Raw genomic sequence first — 23800 nt, 5'->3', positions numbered from 1 at the left:
ACAGCTAAGGATGGGTCCAAAATTTTGGTGGTGACTTTGAGCAGTGTGCGAGAGAGGTTCCACGTTTGTGCACGTGGACCAATATCTCTGCCATTTCCCTGAACCTGCTTCTATTGAATTCTTTGAAGTCTCATTTGGTTTCTCCCTTCCACACCATCTCTCACACCCAGTAGGCAAGTCCAGCCACCATACCAACTCCATCATCTCTTCCACTGTTGGATGCCCATCACACACTCTGCTGTCACATCACCCTTCCTGGCTCCTGCTGTCTGGGCTCTCTTTTCTCCATCATGTACCCAGAGCTGTATTAGAAGAGCTCAGTCTTCTGTTGTGACTGCCCCTACAGTCTCTCTTCTAGCATTGCTGATGGAGCCCCATTGCCTACTGAAATACACTCTTTGGCATGAAATTGAAGACCTGGTTTCAGAATTCTTGTGTCCATAATACCTTTTGTTTCCCTTGCTCTCCCTCTCGCTCTCTCCCTCTCTCTCTCTCTCTCTCTCCCTCTCTCTCTCTCTCTCTCCCCCCCCCTCTCTGTCTTGTTCAGTATATTCTGCATCTTCCTTTTTTCATCTTTGTGACATTCTCTTTCTGTGGAGTAGTCTTTCCTCTGACATTTTCCTGAATTCCCATCCATCCTTTAAGGCCCTGCTCAAAAGGCATCGCTTCTTTAGGAGGGTCACCTTGTTTCACCACCTGATAAGTTTCCCCCCTCTCAACATTGTCTACGCCTCTCTCCCCTCTTCCCTCCCTGCTCCCAGGGGTTCCTCAGGCCCCATGGCCCTTGTGCTGGACTGAAGTGGCTCCAGGCCGGCTGAAAGCTCCAGACACTCGAAATTGGGATACATCTGTTTGCAGGCCGCTGCTGCTTAGTTTGCTGGCCACGCAATCTCTAGCAAGTGGCTCAACCACATAGAACCCCAGTATTATCATTTATAGATTGGAGGTAATAATCCCTGCCTCACAGGATGGTTATAAAACCTGAGATGATATGTACAGAAACTTTATTTATTTATTTATTTATTTATTTATTTATTTATTTATTTATTTTCCCTTCCCTCTCTCCAGAAACCTTTTTTAGATTGGAAAGCATTATACCAATGTGGGATACCATAATGCTCTCTCTTCTGGTTATTTAGATAATTGCCTTATTGTATCTAAACACTATAGCTTTTGCGAAATTTGGCCTCCTTCTCCCACAACCAGTGTTAACTCCTGAATCAGTTAGGCATGCATTCGGCTCAAGGCTTGCAGACCTCATTGGGAGACTGGAAGCACTGTGGGGCTAGAGGGCTTACGGGTTCAGAGGTGGGCCCTCCTGTGGCCCTAGGATGGATTTCATTTCCATATGAAAAGAGAACTTGCCCGTAGAGTAGGCAACCGTGTCTACCACAGCCCTTGAAGACGGGAATCAGGTCTTAGTTCCTCTGACTTCCTCCCTACAGTGCCTGGTATATAGTAGGTGGCATGTGGGAGGTGTTCAATAAATATTAATGGAATGAATTAATAAGGAATCAATACATGCATGAGAATTCAAAAACCTGAAATAACTGGTCTCAGCTCAGCCATTTTTGCGCATACATCTTCCTTAAAGTTCACGCTCATAATAGCCTTCAGGATTAGAGCAATTTACCCTTCAAGCGGAAGTGCTGTTATTCAAAGTGATTTGATTCGTTTTTGTCTAGTCGGAGGCTAAGATGTAGGAACATTATGTTAGAAAGACAGCATAAGAGTGAGTCTGGATCTGAGAGGTTTAAAATGAGTCTGAAATATTAAAATATGTCTCAGACAACACGCACCTTTATGGTTTTCTTTTTATACGCTGTTGCATAGGAATTCAAAATATTGTTACAGGGTATATCACAGTAAGAATTTATATGCGGAAAATTGTACACCAGCAGAATCTTTTAAATGACCTCCTCCCTCCTTTTCTTTCCATACCTCATCAGACATGAGGAGATTCGTGGGAAAGCAGTAATTATAATCCTTGCCACATTGACAGACTTGTGGCATATGCCTGAGCAGAACGGTGAGAGAGGGTGGGGATAAAGATATAAAGGAAATTAGGTGACCTAATATGGCCTAGTGGAAGGTACATTTAGCAAATGTGGTTCTTATCCTTGAATAAAGTTCAGCTAAAAGCAGGGTAGACTAATAATTTCCTATTTTATTGATGTATACATGACTGGTAAAAATCTGATCTTGAATTTGTTCCTGTAGAACCTAGCCTTTTTAAAAATTTTATTTTTAAAAATTTGTATCTTAAAAAAATTGAGATGTAATTGACCTATAACATTGTATTAGTTTTAAAGGTACAATGTCATGAGTTGATATATGTATATATTGTGAAATGATCACTATAATAAATTTAGTTAACTTAATCATTGGATACAATAAGTTTAGTTAGGAGTTAGATAACTTAATAAGTCTATCATCATATAGACTTGCAACTTTTTGTGTGATGAGAACTTTTAGGATCTACCCTTTTCATAACTTTCAAATATACATTACAGTATTAAGTGTAGTGATCGTGTTACACATTATATTCTCAGAACTTACTTATCTCATAACTGGAAGTGTGTACCTTCTAATGCCCTTCACCCATTTCACCCACCGCCGACGCCAGCCACAACTGCTAATCTCTTCTCTGTATCTATGACTTAGTTTAGTTTCTTTGTTTGTTTGTTTTAGTCCCACATATAGGTGAGATCATAGAGTACTTGTCTTGCTCTGTTTGAATTACTTCACGTGCCGTAATGCCTTCAAGATCCATCCAGGTTGTAGTAAATGGCAGGATTTCCTTCTTTTTATGACTGAAGAATATTGCATTCCATATATATGTGCACCACATTTTATTTATCCATTCATCCGTCAGTGGACCCTTAGGTTGTTTCCATGTCTTGGCTATTATAAATAATGCTGCGATGAACACGGGGCTGCACTATCTTTTCTTGATTACACAGTTACCAAAATACGTGGGATCTCAAAATATCTTCTAAATTTATTCTAACCCGCAAAGTTGACAGATGAGGAAGTGAACACCAAGAAAATTAAATAGTATCTCAAGGGTCACTTGTATTTACACACTTGGGAATGGAACCAAGAAATCTTAGTGCCTCGTCTGTTGTCTTTTCTAATGCTTCACGTGACACCTTTACTTTTTGAGTCTGATGTGAGAGAATAAAACAAAAGAGGGAAAAAATGAATTATACTGATAGAACTTGAGAGCTTTTTGTTCCATAAGTCTTGATTTAAAAGCTATTGTACTGGGGCGCCTGGGGGGCTCAGTCGGTTAGGCATCACATTCTTGATTTCAGCTCAGGTCATGATCTCACAGTCATGGGATCAAGCCCCTAGCTCAGTGCTGTGTGTGGAGTGTGCTTAAGATTCTCTCTCCTTCTGCCCTTCCCCCGCTTGTGCTCTCTCTTTCTGTCTCTAAAAAAAAAGAAAGGAAAAAATGCTATCCTACTGGTATTAACTTATCCTCAGGAACCAATGCTTCTTATAATAATCCTCATACTTTGTAGAAATTATTATCATCACTGAGCTTTTCTGGTCTCACCTTTTGTCATAACTAAAATGGAATAATAATAACTTACGTGTGTAACTTGTAGGGCTATTTTAAAGACTAACGTAACAAACGCATTTAGAAAAACAAAAACTTACAAATGTACAGCATGATTCTTGTCCTTATCACTAATAAGCATAATCATCTTTTTTATTAAGTAATCTCTACATCCAATGTTGGGCTTGAACTCATAACGCTGAGGTCAAGAGTCACACGCTCTATGGACTGAGCCAGGCAGGCACCCCAAGTATAATAATGTTAAGGGGGGGCCTGGTGGCTCAGTTGGTTAAGCATCTGACTCTTGATTTCAGCTGAGGTCATGATCCCAGGGTCATGGGATTGAGCCCCGTGTCGGGCTCTGCTGAGTGTGGAGCCTGCTTGAGATTCTCTTGCTCTCCCTCCTGCCCCTCTCCCTTGCTCACACTCACTCACTCTCTCTAAATAATAATAATAATAATAATAATAATAATAATAATGTTTAAAACCAGCTTGTCTTGGCTTCCAACCTCTAGCCTCATCCCTCACCCTTGTAGAATACTAAGATTTACATGCAAGGTACAAAGTTAAAAATGAAAAGAAAGAAAGAAAATTAAAATAATCCTTCTTTTGCTACTTTTGTTCATTTTTTTACTTCATCTCTCAAGAATCCCATTGTCTTTGTGTTTCTTTATTTTATTTATTTTTTATTATTCTTGAAGTACAGTTGACGTATGTTAGTTTCAGGTATGCAACATAGTGATTCGACGATTCTATACATTACTCAGTGCTGACTACAGTAAGTGTAGTCACCATCTGTCACCATACAGTGTTATCACAATATCATTCACCGTTTTCCCTCTGCTGTATTTTCATCTCCATGACTTATTTATTCGGTAACGGAAGTTTGTATCTCTTCATCTCCTTCACTCATTTCATTCATGTCCCCCCACCCCCTTCCCAAGCATCCCGCTGTCTTTAGATGCCTAGTTCATCTCTGAGAATGCAGCTTCATTATTCATACCCATTGTGAAAACGTTTGGCAGCTCACTGACATATCACAACTTCCCTTTAGGTTTAGACACGTACACATAACATCCTGTGGACATCACCCATTCAAATTCAGCAACACGTCACAAAGCGAACTTCTTGTCTTTCCCTTAAAGCTGTTTCTGAGGCACCCCTGGTCTCGGGAGCATCTCCAGTGGCACAGGCATCCAAGTTAGACACCTGGAGAGTTCCTCGACCCTCCCCCACTTGCTACTCCCATATACAATCACATATGTAGTCCTGGGATTGTTTTCCCCAACAGACTTCTCCATCCTTTGTGCCATAGACTCCCTGTATATTCTCTTAACTGACCTTCTTATGTCCATTCTTCTCACCATCTTAAGAAGGATCCAACTACAGTAACTATCTGACCAGATGATCTGCTTCATGCCAGTCAGTGACTCGTATCACTGGCACCATGGTTCTCACGTGGGTTCATATGGAGCCCATGGGAATGCCTTGGTTGGAAAGCAGTAAGAAGGCAAAGGGGATGCTATTTGTGCTGGGGTCTACATTACCACTTCAAACAAGAAAATCCCACTCTGTATTTGCTTTCTGCATTGAGGTTCTTGAAAATAATTGCTTCGGGACAAAATACTTTGCTATTAAAGTTGGAAGCCCACTGACCATAAGGTACAGTCCATGTACCTGACCCCTGCCTGCTTCTTAAGCTTTATCTCTCTCCTCTCCCTTTTTCTCACTGTAGAATCAAGCAACATCAAACTGACCACGCCTCCTGTATTTACAACACTGTTTCATACCTCTGTTTTATGATGTTGTGCCCTCCACCGTGAGAGCCCTCTGTACCCACATCGCTACCTTTAGGGTAACTAAATGTCATGTACCTTTCAAGGCACACTATTACCACCTTTGGGAAGCACTCCTTCTTCACCCCCAGTCGCCGCTTCTCTCCCTAACAATCTACTATCCATTATGCACTAGTTGAGATATGAGAAGTATTAGATGGGATAGTACAAAGCACACTGGGTTCTTCTGATCTTCACTCTACTACTCACTATATGTAGGACTCTAAATAATTCACTTTATCTCTATGGAACATAGTTCATTCATTCATTCCTTCATTCATTCATCCAACAATGTATGTTGATTCCCTTTGCCACCTTTATGGAGCTTACATTCTGATAGGGGAAATAGGAAATTAAAAACAAATTAAAATTATCCTAGAGTATGGAAGCACTATGGAAAAAAATAAAGAGGAATAAGGAGTTTGGAAGGTATCTCTATTTGAAATGGCGTGTTACAAAAGAAAGGCCTCTCTGATATCTGGGAGAAGAACTTTCCTGGCAGAGAGAACACGTGCAAATGCCTCATGGCCAACTAGTGTAGCAACTAAGTGGTTGGTATGAGCGAGGGAAAGAGGGACAGTTTTTGTGATTTTGTTTTGTTTCGTTTTTTAAATGTTTATTTTGAGAGCAAGAGGGGGAGAGAGAGATACATGCGAGCAGAGGGAGGGGCAGAGAGAGAGGAGAGAGAGAGAATCCCAAGCAGGCTCCGTGCTGTCAGCACAAAACCTGATGAGGGCTCGATATCACAGACCAGAGATCATGACCTGAGCCGAAATCAAGAGTTCAACACTTAACCGACTGAGCCACCCAGGTGTCCCAAGAGGGACAGTTTATGAAATCAGAAAGGAGCGAGGAACCATGTCACCTATGCGTTCGTGAGTGAGAAGGGGAAGCTATTGGAGGTTATAAGCAGAGAAATGGCATGATCTGCCTACTGTTTTGAGAGAAGCCTGCTAGTTATGGAGTGTAGGGGCTCTTGGGGGAGCAAGGAAACCACTTGGCAGGCCACCGCAATTATCCAGGAGAGTGATGGTGGCTTGGACTTAAGTGGTTGTGGTTGAATTGGTGAGATGTGTATATAGTGTGGATCTTTTTGAAGGTAGAATTGAAAGATGTGATGATGGGTTTGACGTGAAGTTTAAGAGGGGGAAAAAAAGGCAAAGGTGGTGCCACGATTTTGGAAGTAAGCAACTAGAAAAGTAGAGTTGACATTAGTGAAGATGGAAATGACTGGAGGGAGGAGTCTCCCCTATGGGAATTAGTTTTCAGATATGTGAAGTTCGAGGTGCCAAGTAGACATCGGATGGAGATGTTAAGTAGGTGGTCTGGACTTGAGGGATAGGGGCCAGAGATGAAAATGTGGGGCTTGTCAGCATATAAGACATCATAAAACTCAACGTGATCACCTAGGAAGTAGGTATAGACATTCAGAGGAAAGAAGGTCTAGGGCTAAATCCTGGGACATTGCAATGTTTAGAGTTTGGCAAGATGGAGCACAGGGACAGAAGAGTAACAAAAGATATTGAGAAGGAGCAAGCAGCAAGGAAGGAAGAAAACCATCAAAGTGTGATGTCTGCCAAGCCAAGTGAAGAACATGTTTCATGAAAGAGGGAATGGTCAGCTGGGTCAAGTACTAGCTCTAAACCATGAGTCGTTGGACCGAGCTCCACGATGGCCCTGGTTATCTCAAGAAGAATCGTTTCAGTGAACTGGTGATTGTAAGAGTGATGAGAAAATGCAGGTGGAGTAGATTCAGGATGTAGTGAGAGCACACAGAGACCGTTTTTTCAAGAACTTTCGCCATAAGGACAAGCAGAAGAATGAGACTTGGCTGAAGGCGACTGGGGGTAGGTGTTGAGAGACTTGTCTAAAGGATGGGATGGGGCGCTGGGGTGGCTCAGTCAGCTGAGCGTCCCAACTCTTGGTTTCGGCTCAAGTCATGATTTGGCAGCTTTGTGGGTTCGAGCCCTGCATTGGGCTAAGACTTTTTTAAAAAAGGAATGGTTATTCAGAGTATAAATCCGATTTTGCCACTTCATGCTGAAAACCCTCTAATGGATCCCCATCCCACAATAAAAGGCCAATGACTTCCCATGGCCTGTCGTGCCACACATGATTACGCCCCTGCCTACCCAGACAAATTCACCCACTCTCCATCCATTTCACACCACATCCTTCAGGCACACTGGCTCACTTCTGATTCTTCAAACATACAACAGTTCCTGACTCAGGGACTATGTTACTGTTTTTCCCTCACTGACCATCCTGTGTGGAATGCGTTTCCACATGAATGTCGAGTGGCAGTCTCCATCCTGTTCATCATATCTCATTTTATTTATTTTTATTTTTTTAAACTGTGTTTATTTTGAGAGAGAGAGAGTATGAATGAACAGGGGCAGAGAATAGAGGGAGAGCAGAGAATCTGAAGCAGGTGCTGTGCTGTCAGTGCAGAACCTGATATGGGGCTTAAACCCACAAACTGTGAGATCATGACCTAAGCCAAATCAAGAGACACTTAACTGACTGAGCCACCCAGGTGCCCCATCATACCTCATTTTAAATGTCACCCACATACAGGGGCACCTGGCTCCTCGGTCGGTGGAGCATGTGACTCTTCATCTTGGGGTTATGAGTTTGAGTCCCACATTGAGTGTAGAGATTACTTAAAAATTGGGTGTAACAGGTGCACCTGGGTGGCTCAGTCGGTTAAGCATCTGACTCTGGATTTCTACTCAGGTCATGATCTCATGGTTTGTAGATTTGAGCCCTTTCTTGGGCTGCACGCTGACAGTGCAGAGCCTGCTTGGGATTCTCTTTCTCTCTCTCTGCCGCTCTCCCTCTTCCTCTCCCTCAAACTCAATAAATAAACTTAAAAAAGAATCTTTAGGGGCACCTGGGTGCTCAGTTGGTTAAATGTCTGACTTCAGCTCAGTTCGTGATCTTGCGGTTCGTGGGTTTGAGCCCCACGTCGGGCTCTGTGCTGACAGCTCAGAGCCTGGAGCCTGCTTCAAATTCTGTGTCTCCCTCTCTCACTGTCCCTCCTCCTCTTGTGCTCTGTCTCTGTCTCTCTCTCAAAAATCAATAAACATTATGTCACCTACATAGAGAGGTGTTCCTTGACCATCGGACCTTAGTCACCTAGTCACTCCCTTTCAGTAGAAATAACTTTAATTCTCTGGAGGTGCCTGGGTGGCTCAGTTGGTTAAGCATCCAACTCTTGATTTCAGCTCAGGTCACGATCTCATGGTTCGTGAGTTCGAGCCCCCGTCCAGCTCTGTGCTGACAGAGTGGAGCTTGCTTGGGGTTCTCTCCCTCTCTCTCTGCCCCTGCTTCTCTCTCTCTCAACATAAATAAATAAACAAACATGTGAAAAATGATTTTAATTCTCTGCGTATCACCATCTGCTATTCTTCTCTTATTTTACTATTTATCATCTGTCTTTCCATTTAGAACATAAAGTCTGTGAGAGCAGAAACTTGTTGCCCAGTGTATTCTCCACTGCCTATAATAGTGCCTGGCTCATAGGGGAAGTTTCGTGAATATTTGTTGAGTTAATAGATACATTGCTTTTGTTTACTCACTTCGGTTTTGAAGACTGTGATCAGATGGTCAGGATGTACCTGAAAAGTGCATGGGGCTCTATCTTCCAGAATTTGCAGCAAAAGAATGCTAAGCTGCCGTCCTGTACAGAACATCTGGCCCAATAGCAAATTCCTGACATCAGCTTGAGTTAGAGGCTTACTAGTGATGAAGAAATTCCTCCCTCTTTACCCTGAGCCCACAGAGCATAAAGGATGCTACTGCTTAGGGCTTTGGTGACTGGCTAGGCAACAATGAGGTTGATTTTTAGACAAAACAACCAACCTATGATCCATCAAAGCAAAGGTTTTCACCTTCAAAGTAGTGGTCTTAGAAGCTGAAACTTACCCTAATGGTCCAGATGGTCCCTGACTTAGGATGGTTTGACTTGAGATTTTTCAGCTTTACGATGGTACGGAAGTGATACTCAGTACAAACTGTATGTTGAATTTTGATCTTTTCCTGGGCTAGCGCTATGTGCTCCGATCCTCTCTTGTGATTCCGGGCAGTGGTACTGGGCCATGGCTCCCAGCCAGCCACAAGATCACGAGGGTCAACACCTCACCATTCTGTACCCAGGTCAGTTTCGGTACAGTATTCAATAAATTACATAAGACAGTCAACACTTTATTATGAAATAGGCCTCGTGTGAGATGATTTTGCCCAACTGTCATCTAATGTAAATATTCTGAGCACATTTAAGGTTGGCTAAGTTAGGATATTTGGTGGGTTAGGCATGCCCCATCATAAGTCGAGGAAGAAGTGGAAATCCTTGTGAGGTTAATATCCATGTGGCTCAGTTCACAACTATATGGCTCTGAATTGGTGTTCAACTTCAAGGGCTCATTCTTTGTTGTTTTTTTTAATTTTTTTAATGTTTATTTTTGAGAGACAGAGTGTGAGAGGGGGAGGTGCAGAGAGAGAGGGAGACACAGAATCCGAAGCAGGCTCCAGGCTCCGAGCTGTCAGCACAGAGCCCGATGTGGGGCTTGAACTCATGGACCATGAGATCATGACCTGAGCCGAAGTCGGAAGCTCAACCGACTGAGCCACCCAGGCACCCCTTCAAGAGCTCATTCTATGTAAGGTAGGAGTGTATTACCATCTCTATTAAATAAGTGGAGAAACTGAGTCTCAGCAAGTTAAATGACTTGCTCTGGGTGTGCTGCCCCTGAGTCTCTTATTCACGAATACATTCAACAGTGTTTGAAAGTGTGTTTGGTTTTCAGAAATGACCAAATGTCACTTGGATCCAAGTGAAGCAAATTAAATAGATTCTCCAGGCTAGATAATACAGTTTCCAGTGAGTAAATCTCTACAAGTTCTAGAAGGGGCCTTAGAGAGTATCCAGGCTGAAAATAAAACTTCCGAAAATCACATATGTACTCAAATGCCACTCGTTGGTTTTTGTTTGTCTTAGGCAGATCCATTTCACGCTAGATAAAGAAACCTATCCCAATCTCGGCCACACACACCTGGCACAGAGAGGGAACAGAGCTGAGAGACCAGCTACTCAGATCTTTGCCTCTCTGCCAGGTGGGCTTAAAGATATAAACTGGCTGTGTTAGCATGTTTGGGGCGGGGGAGCGGATTCTTCCATTTGTATGTTAATGAAGAACAAAGGAGAGGGAGAATCTCTTTGCCTTAAAAAAAGACATCCGTCCGTTAGAAAACATAATAGGTAATTAATATTTCCAAGGAGTATAAAGACCTCGAGGAGCCAGTTGTTTCTCCTGGTAGCTATTAGGCTGTGGAGTCGGCGTCTGCACCATTCATAACCGTAGTGCACGAATTGGCACAGATTGAAGCCCGAGCAGCAAGCTGTTCCAGGTAGACCAGATGTCTTAAAGGAAGGCTGTGTCTCTACAAGTAAACACAATGCCTGTTTCCTGTCATTTTCACCGTTGAATAGCTGGCTATTTGATAATAGGAATAATTCTTGATTGATAGCATTCTGTTTTCAAGAAGGGTAACCCAACTGTTCTCAGAAGGAAGCGCTTTTTCAAAACACATTCTCCACAGGCATGACTTTATCTCCCTTTCCCCATCAGGGGCTGGTGTCGTGCTGCTGGATGTTGACCCAGAGATGAGGGAAGGTGTTGGTGGCCGCTGTCTTGGGGAACGGTGGAAAGGGTGGAGGGGAAAGATAACTGGCGAATATGAGAGGGCCTCCACTGACGTCGTCAGCAATCGAAAGGAGGAAGAAGGGTGTTGGGGATGCGAGCAGTGGTGGGGACATGGACAGATACCAGCGATGGGCTCAGAGAGGGAACGGTATCCAGCACTGGCTTGACTGTGAATCTAACAAGCCCAAAATGCATTCGTTGAACACATATTTATTAAGGTCCTTCTATTCCCAAGGAGCTATTCTAGGCATTTGGGATCCATCTGTGACAAACAAACAAACAAACAAACAAATCCCTGCCCTTGTGGAGCTTTTATTCCAGAGAGGGCATCGGAGAGGAAATAAGAAACAGAAGACACAAAAACAAATTCTACAAAGCATTAGTGGGTGATAAGTGCTATGGAAGCAAACAAAAACAAAGAAAGTTAACGGGTCCTGGAATCCGGGGCATGGGGGCCTCACAATTTTACGTAGGCTTTTCAGGGGTGGCTTGCTAAAAGCGATATTGGTACGAACACTCGGTGTGGTGAAGGAGCTGTTCGGGCAATTATCTGAGGAAAGAGCGTTCTAGGCTGAGGCAACAACGATTGCGAAGAGCCAAACGTGGAAGGGTACCTGGAGAGTTTGAAGAACGGCCAGGAGGCCCAGGGAGTGTTGAGCGGGGATGGGGCAGCAGATGAGCGGGAGAAAGCGAGGTGAGGAGTAGCAGGTCAGAGAGCCCACGGGCAAGGCGCCTGGGCCCTTCTCGGTCATGTAGGAGTACAACTTTAGCTCAAAGGGCAATAGAGAGCTTTCGCAGAGTTTCGATTAGGCAAATAACCTTATCTGACCCACATTTAAAACACATCTCTCTCTAGTACATGGAGAATAGATTGTGGCATAAAAATAAAAGAATTCTCTTTTTTAAACATGCTGCCTTACTTCTACGACAGGGTTGCTATGGGACTCAAATGCAAAAAATAAATAAGTAAATCAATAAAACGCTTTAAAGAAGATACAGGACAGTGCAGACCCAAACTATCATTATTTTACACAAACAACAGGGGGTTCAAGAGCCAGGGTCCCCCTTGCCTCCTCTGACCATGTGTGGTAACCCCGTTCGTGAAATGAAACTAGTCTGTCTGTAAGAAGCTAAAGGCAAATTGATTCTATTTTAAAGAATGTAATTTTATGCCTGAGTTTCACATCATTTAGATTTTTCAGACTGCTACTGATTTTATATTTAATTTTTAAAAGAAATGCCTTTAAAAAAAAGAAGTGGAAATCCTAGACTCGAATGCTGAAGACTTTAAATACAGCAACAGACCTGGAGAGGAGCAGAAGTCTGGGAACTTTAAACCTATTTCCTTTTCCCTAATCCCCTCAGAGAGCTAAAAGCGCACTGGCCAGATCCTCCAACATTTCGGGGGTGGCATCTTTTCTTTGCAGTGGCCCTGCCATCAGGTGAACGCTTCTGGGTGGGAGAACACACACTTTGTGCAACCATCTGACCTTCAGAGAGTCTGGGGAGAGATTTTAAAGGATTTCGGAGAAGAGGCCTTGAGACTCCAAGAGAAAGAACAGGAATAAGAGGCCCGGAGAAGCCTGAGCCTCCGGGGAGATGGAACTGAGTTAATGAAGAGGGGTGATTATCCAAGATAATTATGTAAAAGGGAAGGCTAGGAGTTCTACATGGCTGCAACTTGGAGTTTACTCTGCCTAAGGTGAGTGTTTATGTTTCCGTGTTTTTGTTTTTATGAGTAAGGTTTTTTGCTTTTTTTTTTTTTTTCCTTTTTTACCGGCTGCTCAATTTGAGAAAGCATCTCAGCTGCCTTCCAGACCCCCATTCTCGTCCCTTCTCTTCCTTTAGATTCTGAACCCCGCTCATCATAGTCCCCCCCCCGCCTCCACCCCCACGCCCCGCCACTGGCTCCTGGGACCCTCCTCTCCGTACCCCTGTAGTGAGGAGCAGCTGTGTGTACCCTCCGCCCCTCCAGACGCTTCCCGGTCTTATTTTCTGATTTCTCCAACGCTCCCCCTGTGCCGATGTCCAAAGACACACCTTCCCAGCCAGCCCAGCTGTCGCGGCTAGCTCCAGTGGTTGGGGGAAGCGGTGGGACCTCTGTGCTCTCCCAACCGAGCCCCGCTGTGCTGGGCACCTCCCTCCCCTTCCCCTTGACGGTCCACCCAGCCTGGATCATCCCTGCTCCTTCCCCATCGCTAGTTTTGTTTATGGCACATACCAAGGCTTTGGGCGACCTGCGGTTGCACGGCTCTCCTTTGGTTTGGGGAGGGAGGGGGTAGCGTTCCCTGTCCCCGGTGTGCCCGAGACTGTGAGATCAATCTTTCGGATCTGGAGGCACACGCAGCTGGTGACAGGAGAGCCCCCCCCTCCCCGCGGGTGGGGGTGGGGAGAGGAGAAGGGACTCAGCTTGGGGAAGGAGGCAGGGAGGCAGCTGCAGTGCCGCGAGGGGTGCGTGTGCGTGTGCCAGGCTCGCCCGCCACCTCCCGGCTCAGTCTGCGCTCCTCCGCTCGCGGGGCAGCCGGGGCCGGCGGGCTGGGGAGCGGGAGCGAGCGCCCCTCGCCCGGGCCTCGCCTCCCCAGGGCGCCCGGCGGTCCCCGAGGCCGGGGCGCACCCGCCCGGGCCACGCGCCCCGCGCCCCCCGCCCCTTGCACCCTCCCCGGCCCCCTCTCCATTGAGTTTTCCAACACGGGCGCCCGTCAATGGTCCTGCTCTGGGATGCACACGCAGCTCGCGGCCGGAGGGGGGTAGCAGCCACCGCCTCCAGGTGCGGGCTCTCCAGGTCCGCCGCCGCCACCCACCGTCGCCGCCACTCGAGCCCCAGGGCGCGCTGAGGTCCCCGGCCGGCCATGGGGCTGCCGTTGCTGGCGTGAGAAGGGGCGCCGCAGCCTCCGTGCTTGGGGTGCCCGGCTGCCTGCATGGATGTCTTCAGCTTTGTGAAGATTGCAAAGCTCTCGAGGTAGGGGCTGCGCCGGTTCATTTGCACCCAGGGCCGCCGCAGCCGGCAACTTGGTGCTTTATTTTTCGGGAGGCTTGGGGACTAGCAGAAGCTGGAGAGAGCAGCGGGGCTTAAGAAAGGACTGAGACGAGGTGGCCAGGGGCTGCTGCGTTCAACTTCTCTCCCACTGGCCGGTGGGGCTCGTGCATCGGCGGGTGTAGACCACACACACACACACACACACACACACACACACACTCCCTCAGGCACACACCAATATTCATGACAGTTTCTTTTCCCTTAGGAAAAGCCCCGGTGGTGCTTGGGGTCACATGTATAATTCAGGGCCACCAGAAGATGGTTGTAATTGCTACTGCTAGGGAAAGCCAGAAGTGCGTAGAGTTTGGGTCCGTGCTTTCCAAGCGGCAGCGATCAAAAGTGGCCCCCTGGCCCCCACCCCTAAATTAGACCTCTACACCCTGAAAATTCAGCTTGTAGGTTGACAGGGGTAAGTAACTGTTCTGTGTTCCCAGCAGTGACCTAGATGCTGAAGACGGGGAGCTGGAAGAGAAAGACCTTTAGCCTTTCCCTGGGTAACTGTGTAGTCCCAAGCCTTAAAGATTTAGGAATTTGCTTCCAAGTGGCCATGTTGTTAAAACAGAAGAAAAATCATCGATTCGGGCAGATTTCTCTGGCAGTGAGGGTAGAGGAAGACTATTTCCACTTTTTGGCCTCCTAGGTATCACCTGGTCAGAGCATTCGCCCTAGGTTTTCTGCCCTGCTTAGGCTTCCAAAGTCTTCCTCGAGCCCTGGGAGTAGGTTTGTGCTTCTTGCAGTGTGGCATTAACTGGGACGTGACTGGTATCAGAAGTCTTAGAGGACCGTGCTCCACCTTTTCCGCCCACGTCTTTGGAAGGAGGAGCATTCTGCCCCTTGAGCTCGGCTCTTTGTAACAGTTGCCACCATGACCTTAGGAGGTAGGCAGTAAGAGTTTTCCAGATTGCAGTTTAGACTCCTTTGCAATTACAAGAGAATAGTTCTAGGTTTTCCTTTATTGCTTAGTGTCAGGGTGGGATGTGTTGATTGCACCAGGCAAAGATGAGCAGCCTGGCATAGCCCCAATCAGAAAGGTATGTTGACTTTGCTTTGCTACATCACACTTGGGCCATTTCAGAAACATTCGGTTAGGACGTTGCTCTTCGGACGTGCCTTTGACCAACATCCACAGGTCTTTATTTGTTTTTCTTGCCCGTCTCCACCTTCCCTCTCTCCTTGCACGAGTCAGTCTTAATGTCACAGCAGATTTTCCAGGGAAAGGGCTCCAGTGGAACTTGTTTGGGTAGACATGAGGTATAGAGCTGATGGGTAAATGTATCTGTCTTGGAGCAGCCCACGAAGAGGTGTTTCCCCGCACAGCAGAAGGCGAAGGCGGATATGTCAAAGGGTGGACGATTGTAGTGTGGCAAACTGTTGGGTTTCACGTCAATATCATAGAGGGCCGTGGCTTCACACCTCTGTTCTCTTAACTTCCTGCATGCTTCTGCCCATGGCTGGTTTGTAAACAGCTGTCAAGTCACAAACCCTGGACGGTAAACGGCTGTGAGCAACAGTTAGTGATTGCCTGGTGCCATCTGTGTGATGGACAGAGATTGCCGAAGGGAAGGAGAAGTTCAACGGTACAGTTCAAAGTAACCAAGATAGATTTTGGTGGCCTCAAATGCTAAAAATGATAAATGCTAAAACCATCTAGAGCCTAGATTTAGTCCTTAAACTTTGGAGTTTGGGAGCGGAACAGTGCCGTACGTCCGTGAAAAGATGGTTTATGTTCCTTTTGCTAAATTCTAGGATGCCTTCATGATACCCACAAATCTGAGCTTTTGCAAAACCCAAGCCAGGCTGTGGGGGATTAGTATCTTATTTTAAAGAGAGGTTAGAATTTAGTAAATGAGTGTGAATTTCACTTTCTGTCCTCAACGTGATCCAAATCGAGTGTTTATTCTAAAGAGAGAAGCTGCACATGTTCTGAGCTTATGTGCCCATTAAGAAATCCTTCATCCATAGGCATTCTTCTTGTTGCTCGGGGTGAGCTCAGCGATGGTCCCCAAGCTGAAATAGCAGTGCGTGTAGAGGGTCAGCAGCGCGCAGAAACACATGTTTACAGCGGCTGCTTCCTGCCCTTGTAGGAATAAAGTCTTGGGTGTGTGTTTTAAACACTGTTACAGAAACCAAGTTCTTTTCTCAGAGGTGAAGTATAAAAGTGCTTACACTGCAGGATTTTCCTGATTTCAGAATGGATAATCTTCCTAAAGGATTTCGCTTTGATCAGCGTAGTTACTTGAGTGCTTAAAATTCTCGTGGTTTAGAGGTGAACACACAGTTACGCCGGGCCTTAGCCTTGTCCTTGGTTCCCAAGAACTGGAGTTCCTAAATGTTAATTCAGAAAGCGTTTGCTGTAGAAAGCATACCTTCTACTTGCTAAATGTCCTGTCTGTGAGTAAAGACAGTGGTAATTACAGAGGATTCTGAGAGAATATTAATCCACTTTTAACCACTTGTTCCCAGAATCGAGGCCCTTTTAGTCGTGTGAAAAATCAGAATTCAAACTGCCCCTCAAGAATTCGGTACCATCTTATGACCGCCATTTAAAAAAACAAACAAAAAAGATGCTGCTGAGTGTCAGAATAGCCGGCAAGTTCCGACCCTTTACACCTTTTTGACTCGTGACCCTTGATCGCGTCCGTCGTGGGTGGCACAGCGTATCCTGGTTCTGTCTGGAGCTGTTTTTTCTCGTCCTTCTAATTTTCTGGTTATTAAACTGTTTGATAGTTTACATGCAATTTTACTTCACTGTTTCCTTGGTAACAGTTATATATCATTTTTCATCCTTGTAGATGAGAGCATTACAGATGATTGCCTTATAAACCAGTAATAGTATAAAAATAGGCATATATTTTTATTGTTACTGCTCTTAGTATCGACGATTTCATTTGTAAAGCAGCTGCACTTTTTGAAATGTTTATAGAAGAATGCAGTTCAGTAGAAAAACATATGATTATGCCCCCTTCGCCTGAGGGAAGTGATTTGAAACCCAAAACACATAGGGGTGTTATTAAACTGAGGGATGCTTTCAGGGATTGAATAGCTTGACTTCATCTCGTCTCTTGATGCACAATGGCCCACTTTGAGATAACGATTGGGTCCCAATTATTAATACGGAGATTATTTCTTATAGTGGTAGGTAAACTTGTAGGCTGCTCTGTTTCACGTTGTCACGCAGTTGCATGGGCTATTTTGTGGCATATGGCAGTGACTGATATCTGTAATGATAATTTTGTTACAAGTGTCATACGTTTGAGGAAGGATAAAAATACGTAGTTACAGCTTCCTCAGATTTTTATGTAAAACCTATTTAGAGACCATTGAACTTCTGTTTTTTACGTTTACTTTATTCAGAATTCAATATTTCCTGGGGGGAAAGGGAAGTTAAAGAAGCAACGCAAAAGGTCATATTCCTCGCATCTCCTCTCTTTTTACCTGAGTAATTGCATTAATATTGCTGATAATAGTGAGCTCTAGAGGCTAGCAACCAAAAAACCCCCAAAGACTCTGGATTTGAATTTTATTAAAAATGCTACTTGCTCGTCATCTGAGTCCTTTCTGAGTTCTGCTGATTTCCATGGCTGTCAGGAGGTGAAATGATGAACAGTTTCATAACAGAACTAGATTCCTGTCTTAGGAATATTTAACTCGAGTTTCCCAGGGGTTGGTGGTTTGCAGCTGTGAAAGTCTAGTTGGTAGCAATTCTGGGGGGAAGATGTCTAGTTCAGGCTATATAACATTTCAAGCATCTCTCTCTTTTCCTCCCTCCTCCCTCCTCCCTCCTCCCTCCCTCTCCCTCCTCCCTCCCTCTCCCTCCTCCCTCCCTCTCCCTCCCTCTCCCTCCTCCCTCCCTCTCCCTCCTCCTTCCCTCTCCCTCTCCCTCTCCCTCTCCCTCTCCCTCTCCCTCTCCCTCCCTTTCTTTGGGGCAAGTGAATTTCACCTGCTTGCTCTCAGAATTTGATAGAGATTGTCACCTTTGGTGAAATTTACTTGTTTGTTAAATGCATGAGCTGAAAATTCTCACTTTCTGCTTATGGACCTTATAGATATTCATTCTTCTCTCTCTCTCTCTCTGTCTCTCTCTCACACACACACACACACACACACACACACACACACACACAGATGCACTGTTCAACTTTATTACTTTATTATTCCATTTGGAGTTTTCCATGGAAGTTTAGCTGTGAGAGAATATACATTATTGATGAGCTAGAAATTTATCTTTAATAATTGACTTAAAATCACTGATTTCGTAGTTGGCTCGAGAGGAAAAACGGAAGGCCAGAATACAGTTCCAAAATCTACTAACCTTACCATCAAATGATCTTGAGCTTTGGGAGCTGATCATAGCAAAGGAAGAAAAGTATAAATAGATTAACCCAGGGGGTGGCAAACTAATGGCCTGTGGGCCAAATCTGGCTTGCTGACTGTTTTCATATAGAATGTGAGCTAAGAATGGTTCTTAAAATGAAAAATTGTTTTCGTGGTTAAGAAAAATCAAAGGGAGAATGGTATGGAATTCACGTGGCAGCATCCATGAATAAAGTTTGATTACAACACGGCTCTGTTCCTGCATGTGGATATTGTCTGTGGCTGCATTTGCTCTACAACAGCAAAGTTCAGTAGATGTACAAGACCTTATGGCCCACAAAACCTAAAGGATTTACCACCTGGTCTTTCATAGGAAGTTTGCCAACGCCTGGGCTAAATAATGCCTTTTCCTGTTTTTTCTTCTTTACATCACCAGCACGTGTGCGTGGGCACAAGTATAGCCAATTACACACTGCCAAAGAACAGCAAAAGCCAGGCACTACTGAAAGCAGTAAGGACAGATTTTCATCAGTAAGAAAAGTATTGTAATAGGGAAGAGTCCAGTGTAAATTCAACCCAACTTCAATTTGTACAGAGGTGACTGGGCATCTTAAAGGCGCAGTGAGGGAATAGGGGAGGGGGTGAGCTGGGACTCAGTAGAGGCAGGGAAGTGAACAAGTACCAAAACCGAGGGGGAAGTTGGTCCAGGCGAAACCCTCTGGGTTTGCTAACTGGCACTTATCCAAGGTAGGCTCCTACCCTCCCACAGAGGCTGGGAGACAGGGGCCCTGTCTTCAGGTGTTGACTGGAACAAACAGTGAATTCTTTTGGCAGCCTTGAATTTTCTCAGGCAGGCACTTTAAAGGGGTGCTGGCGGGAGGGGATGGGGAGGCCGGAGTCATCCTAGGGATGTGCCCTTGAAATGTTAGAAACTAAGTTAGTGTTTGTTCAACCTCCTTGAGAAAGGACTCAAAGGAGCCTGGCTAGAGTTTGGTTCAGGAGAGAAACTGTCAGCACAAAATTTAGCATATTGAATACATGAATTCAGTAACGTACATTCACCATTAGTGTAGACCTCCTTTATATTTCTGATCTCAAAACTTCTGATCTCAAATTATTTATTTCACTCTTGGACACCAACCATTAGAAGTGAACAGAATTGCCCTTCTGGTATCTGTAGCACTGGGGACGCTTTTGCATACTTACTCCTCGGTCACTAGGTTGGCCTGCTTTCTTTGTGTTGGGGAGTTACTTGTGAGAGTGACGCTTGCCTTCGGTAGGCCTTTACACTTCTGCTTTAACATGGATGGAAAATACAGTAGGACACCGACGTGCACCCGTGAGCTGATAAACAAGTCCATGGGAGGATGCCTGGTATTTCCTTACAGTATACTTGAGCCCTCCGGTCCCAATGGCCGATGACCTTCAGTAATCTTTTTCCAAATGGAAAGAAAACGAGATAAGTGCGTTTAGTCGTAGGCAGAAGACTGGAAGGAGGCTGCATTAATTTGGAGCTGAGTTTAACCCAACTTTCTTAGGATTTGATTGAGGGCATTGTAACGAAAGACCATAGGCCACATTGGGCACGGCCAAAACATCTCAGAAGTATGCCGCCTTGCTTGTGAGCGATTTAGGTCATTATGTACTAATGCTGTGAAAATCATCTTGGAGAAATCTAAACCTTCGTTTTAGATAACAAAGTTAACATTCCCATGTTTTCCTGGCAAAGAGATGAGAAGGGTTTCCTGCCTGAATTCTTGCTTTTGAAATACATTTTCAAGTGCGGTTTACGGGATTTGGCATACAATAAATACTCTCTACTAAATAATTAGTGAGTACAGTTCTACACGACCCATTCTAATACTTCGTGCAAGTAAATCCTCATAATTTGTTTAGCTGAACCATTATCATGATCAGTAACTCAGAAGTGTAAAGGAGTACACACATTAAAAATAAATGGACTGCTTTTGGACTAGGTCTTGGAGAATAAACTTTTATTTCTGTTTTGACCTTTGAAGCATTTTTTTTTTTTCTGCGATTGATGGTTAAAAAGTCACCAACTTGGACTGCTAAGAAATCTGCGTGTTACTGTTAACAGCTCCACAAGCAATGTTATGGTTGTGCTAAATGGGTTTTTATAGATGTCAGTACGTTTTTATTTTAGGAAGCCCTTTTTGAATGATAGGAAAATACTATCATTTTTATGAAAGAAATATTTCTCAAGTTTGAAAAGGAAAAGCACTTGCCCTACAATTACAATTTACTGTAGGGTTTTAGTTTTTTACTTCAGTAATTTTCAGATGTTTCATAAATTGTGTGAGATTTGCTTAATTAAAAATAAGGACATGACAGGAGCGCCTGGGTGGCTCAGTCGGTTAAGCGTCTGACTTCGGCTCAGGTCATTCATGATCTCCCAGTTCATGGGGTCAAGCCTCACGTCAGGCTCTGTGCTGACAGCTTGGAGCCTGGAGCCTGCTTGGGATTCTCTCCCTGTCTCTCTGCCTCTGTCTCTTCTCTCTCTCTCTCTCTCTCTCTCTCTCGATAATAAACATAAAAAAAAAAAAAGGTAAAAAAAAAAAATAAAAACATGGTAATTTTCTGACAGAGATGAGCTTTAAAGAAACAATAGGCCAGAGATCCTAAAATTGTGAAACCGCCCGGCGCATGTAGGAAGGAGTGTATTTATATACTTAGCTGGCCGACTCTTGACTGCCGTGGTAGGGAACGTGAAGCCATCTGGCTAAGTCATGCCTCTTGTGTTGATGCTGCCTTGGCTCATCCATTTTACCACAGGGTGATTTTACAAAGGGCCTTCTAACTCAAGTCCATGGTGCTGGTCGCTCCTGAAACTCCTTGTCGTAAGCCCCTCAGGTGTCCAACTGAATCGCGGCCGGGGGCAGTATTTCCCTCTGTGGCCCGGGCCACCTGATTTGTTTACCTTGCTTATATATATATTTTTTATTGTTTTTAATTTTTTTACCTTGCTTATATTTTTATTTGCTTATTTTATAAGAGCTTTGCTACCAATGTTTATGAATAAAGTTTTATTGAAACACAGCCATGCTCATCTGTTTCTATGCTGTCTTGTGGTGGCTTTCAGCAGAGCTGAATACTCGTGACAGAGACCACATGGCTGGCAAAGCCCTACCCTGTTCACCCACTGCCCTTCATAGGAGGATTTTCCTCTTTTGCTCAGTCTGCACATTCCCTTCGGGGGGCTCGAGGTGTGTCCCAGGTGTTTGCCCCAGGGTGTGTTGCTGGGATGGGGAAGGGTGGATGTGGTGGGGCGGGGGGAGGTGACCCACACCCAGCTAACCTTGCCATCTTCTCTCTGGGGGTCTTCACCTCTCAGGACTCATGATACCGGTGGAGGGTGAATTTAGAAGTTTTCTCAACTACGAATCTATGCTATCTCCTCACTCCTCACTGTCTTTAGGGCAAACTCCCCATTCTTTATCTCTGCCCTTTTGGGGTTGGCCTTGTTTTCTCTGGCCACCTTACTTCTGGACATGTGTGAGTTTTCTTTCCCAGCCTTAACTTCCTACTCAATCGCCGAAGGCACGTGTGCACACGTGTTCACACATCAACACATACGTGCACACACACAGACCCCACCTCTATGTTGAACTATTTATTTGTTTATTTATTTATTTGTATGCTGAATGTTAGAAGTCCTAAATGATATCACACCTCTGAGCCTTTGTATATACTCTTCATTTTGTCTAAAACGATCTTCACCTTGCCTCTTTTTCACCTGAAAAAGTACTATTTGTCTTTTATGTTTTAAGGTGTGTGTTTTTTGTTTTGTTTTGTATTTTTGTATGTTTTCATTTTCAATCTAAGATTGTTCCATGTAGCCTTCTCCAACTTTCCAACCCTGGCTTAAATGACTTGCGTCTTTTGTTAGTTTAGATAATCTATGGGCTGTAATGGTTCAACCCCTCAGTTTCTAGTGGCTAATCTCTGCTGACCTGGAGCCCCAAACAGGTGCTCCTGATGGGAGGGACTCTGTGAGACTCATTCAGAGAACCTGCCCCATGGGGGCTCTTTCATCATCAGCTTGAGATTCAAGGTGGATCTGCCCATCAACATAGAGCTGACAGATGAGCAGGGAGAAATGGGGAAAGATTGGCTGGGGGGGTTTGAAAGGACATGCCTGGAATTGAAATGTATCATTCTACCCACACTCCATTAACCAAGACCCTGGTTACATCCAACTGCAAGGCTCGCTAGGAAAATGTAGTCCACCTGTGTACACAGTCTGCTGGACATCTTGTGTCCTGACTTCGTTGTAACATTTCTTCACTATGTGGTAGATTGCTCCTTGTTTCCAATCCTCTCTCTCTCTCTCTCTCTCTTTTTTTTTTTTTTTTTTTTTTTTTTTGAGAGTGAGAGCAATGGGCAGGGGACAAGACTCTTAAGCAGGCTCCATGCTCAGCACGGAATCCAGGGTGGGGCTCGATCTCACAACGCTGGGATCATGACCTGAGCCAACATCAAGGGTCAGACGCTTAACAGCCTGAGCCACCCAGGCGCCCCAGTTGTTCGCAATTCTTAAACACTCCTAAGTCCAGGCGTCTTCTGTGCGACATACAGTTCCTCCTGCTGGAGGTGGAGTGACCTTACCTGCCCCATTGCTGTTAGGCTTGTGACTTGTTTTGGCCAACAGATGGTGGGCCAGGGTCACAGAGTGTCAATTTTGGTAGAAGGCCTTAAGAGGCAGCGTGCATTTCTTTTTTGCATCTAGCATTGCCATATAAAGAACTGCCTGGGGTAGCATGTTGGTCCCGGAAGCTAGATTCACATGGTGCAGCACCATCCTGCACACCTGTCAGCAGGAAAACGTGCTTATTGTTGGCTGACGCCGAGTTTCAGGCGTTTTGTTACACAGCATTACTGCGGCAATAGTTGACTAGCGCACAGTGTATTACAATTCACTCCAGTTTTGGATTGTGTCCCCTGGGCTGTTTGAGGGAAGACCCCCTTTATGTGACACCTCCTTGGTTCAGAGCAGATATTAAGTATTTGGTGAATCTCCAATAAGTCAGAGTGAAACCATGCTGTCACATGGCATCAGGTACGGATTATCACAGTGATGGCTGCTTTCGTGCTTCATTCAGCAAAGCCTACTGCTCCTGACTTTGAGGGTCTGCCTCCAGTGCTTGCGCTGTTGGACACTAAGCAGGGAACTCTGCCGACCGCTGTGGCTTCCACCAGAACCTCTCATTCTCGCATTTGTTTTCTTTCCTTTCCTTCTCCTAGTCTGCCCCAGTTACACACATTGTTCCTCTACCGCCACAGGAGAATTGTACATAATGTTTGTAACATACTTAAAGATCTGATA

At 44.9% G+C, this 23800-nt stretch overlaps 1 protein-coding gene across 5 annotated transcripts in view; it reads left to right on the top strand.

The window, feature by feature from the left end:
• Nucleotides 1–23800, top strand: part of FRMPD4 (FERM and PDZ domain containing 4) — a 683266-nt gene that overhangs the window by 135682 nt on the left and 523784 nt on the right. For 2 of the 5 annotated variants that reach the window (XM_081793715.1, XM_081793713.1), the window contains exon 1: nt 13491–14064. The exons of 1 other annotated variant lie outside the window; for it this stretch is intronic. In XM_081793715.1, the coding sequence (XP_081649841.1) occupies nt 14024–14064 (41 nt within the window). In that variant the 5' untranslated portion in view covers nt 13491–14023. Of the gene's footprint in view, nt 1–12424; nt 12808–13490; nt 14065–23800 lie in introns of those variants that run through there. 2 more of the 5 variants (XM_081793714.1, XM_081793718.1) reach the window with 2 other exon arrangements.

The sequence above is a fragment of the Panthera onca genome, chromosome X (assembly GCF_046562875.1).
Source record: "Panthera onca isolate mPanOnc1 chromosome X, mPanOnc1 haplotype 2, whole genome shotgun sequence".
Classification (NCBI taxonomy): domain Eukaryota; kingdom Metazoa; phylum Chordata; class Mammalia; order Carnivora; family Felidae; genus Panthera; species Panthera onca.
This window is presented reverse-complemented; position numbering and strand designations above follow the sequence as displayed.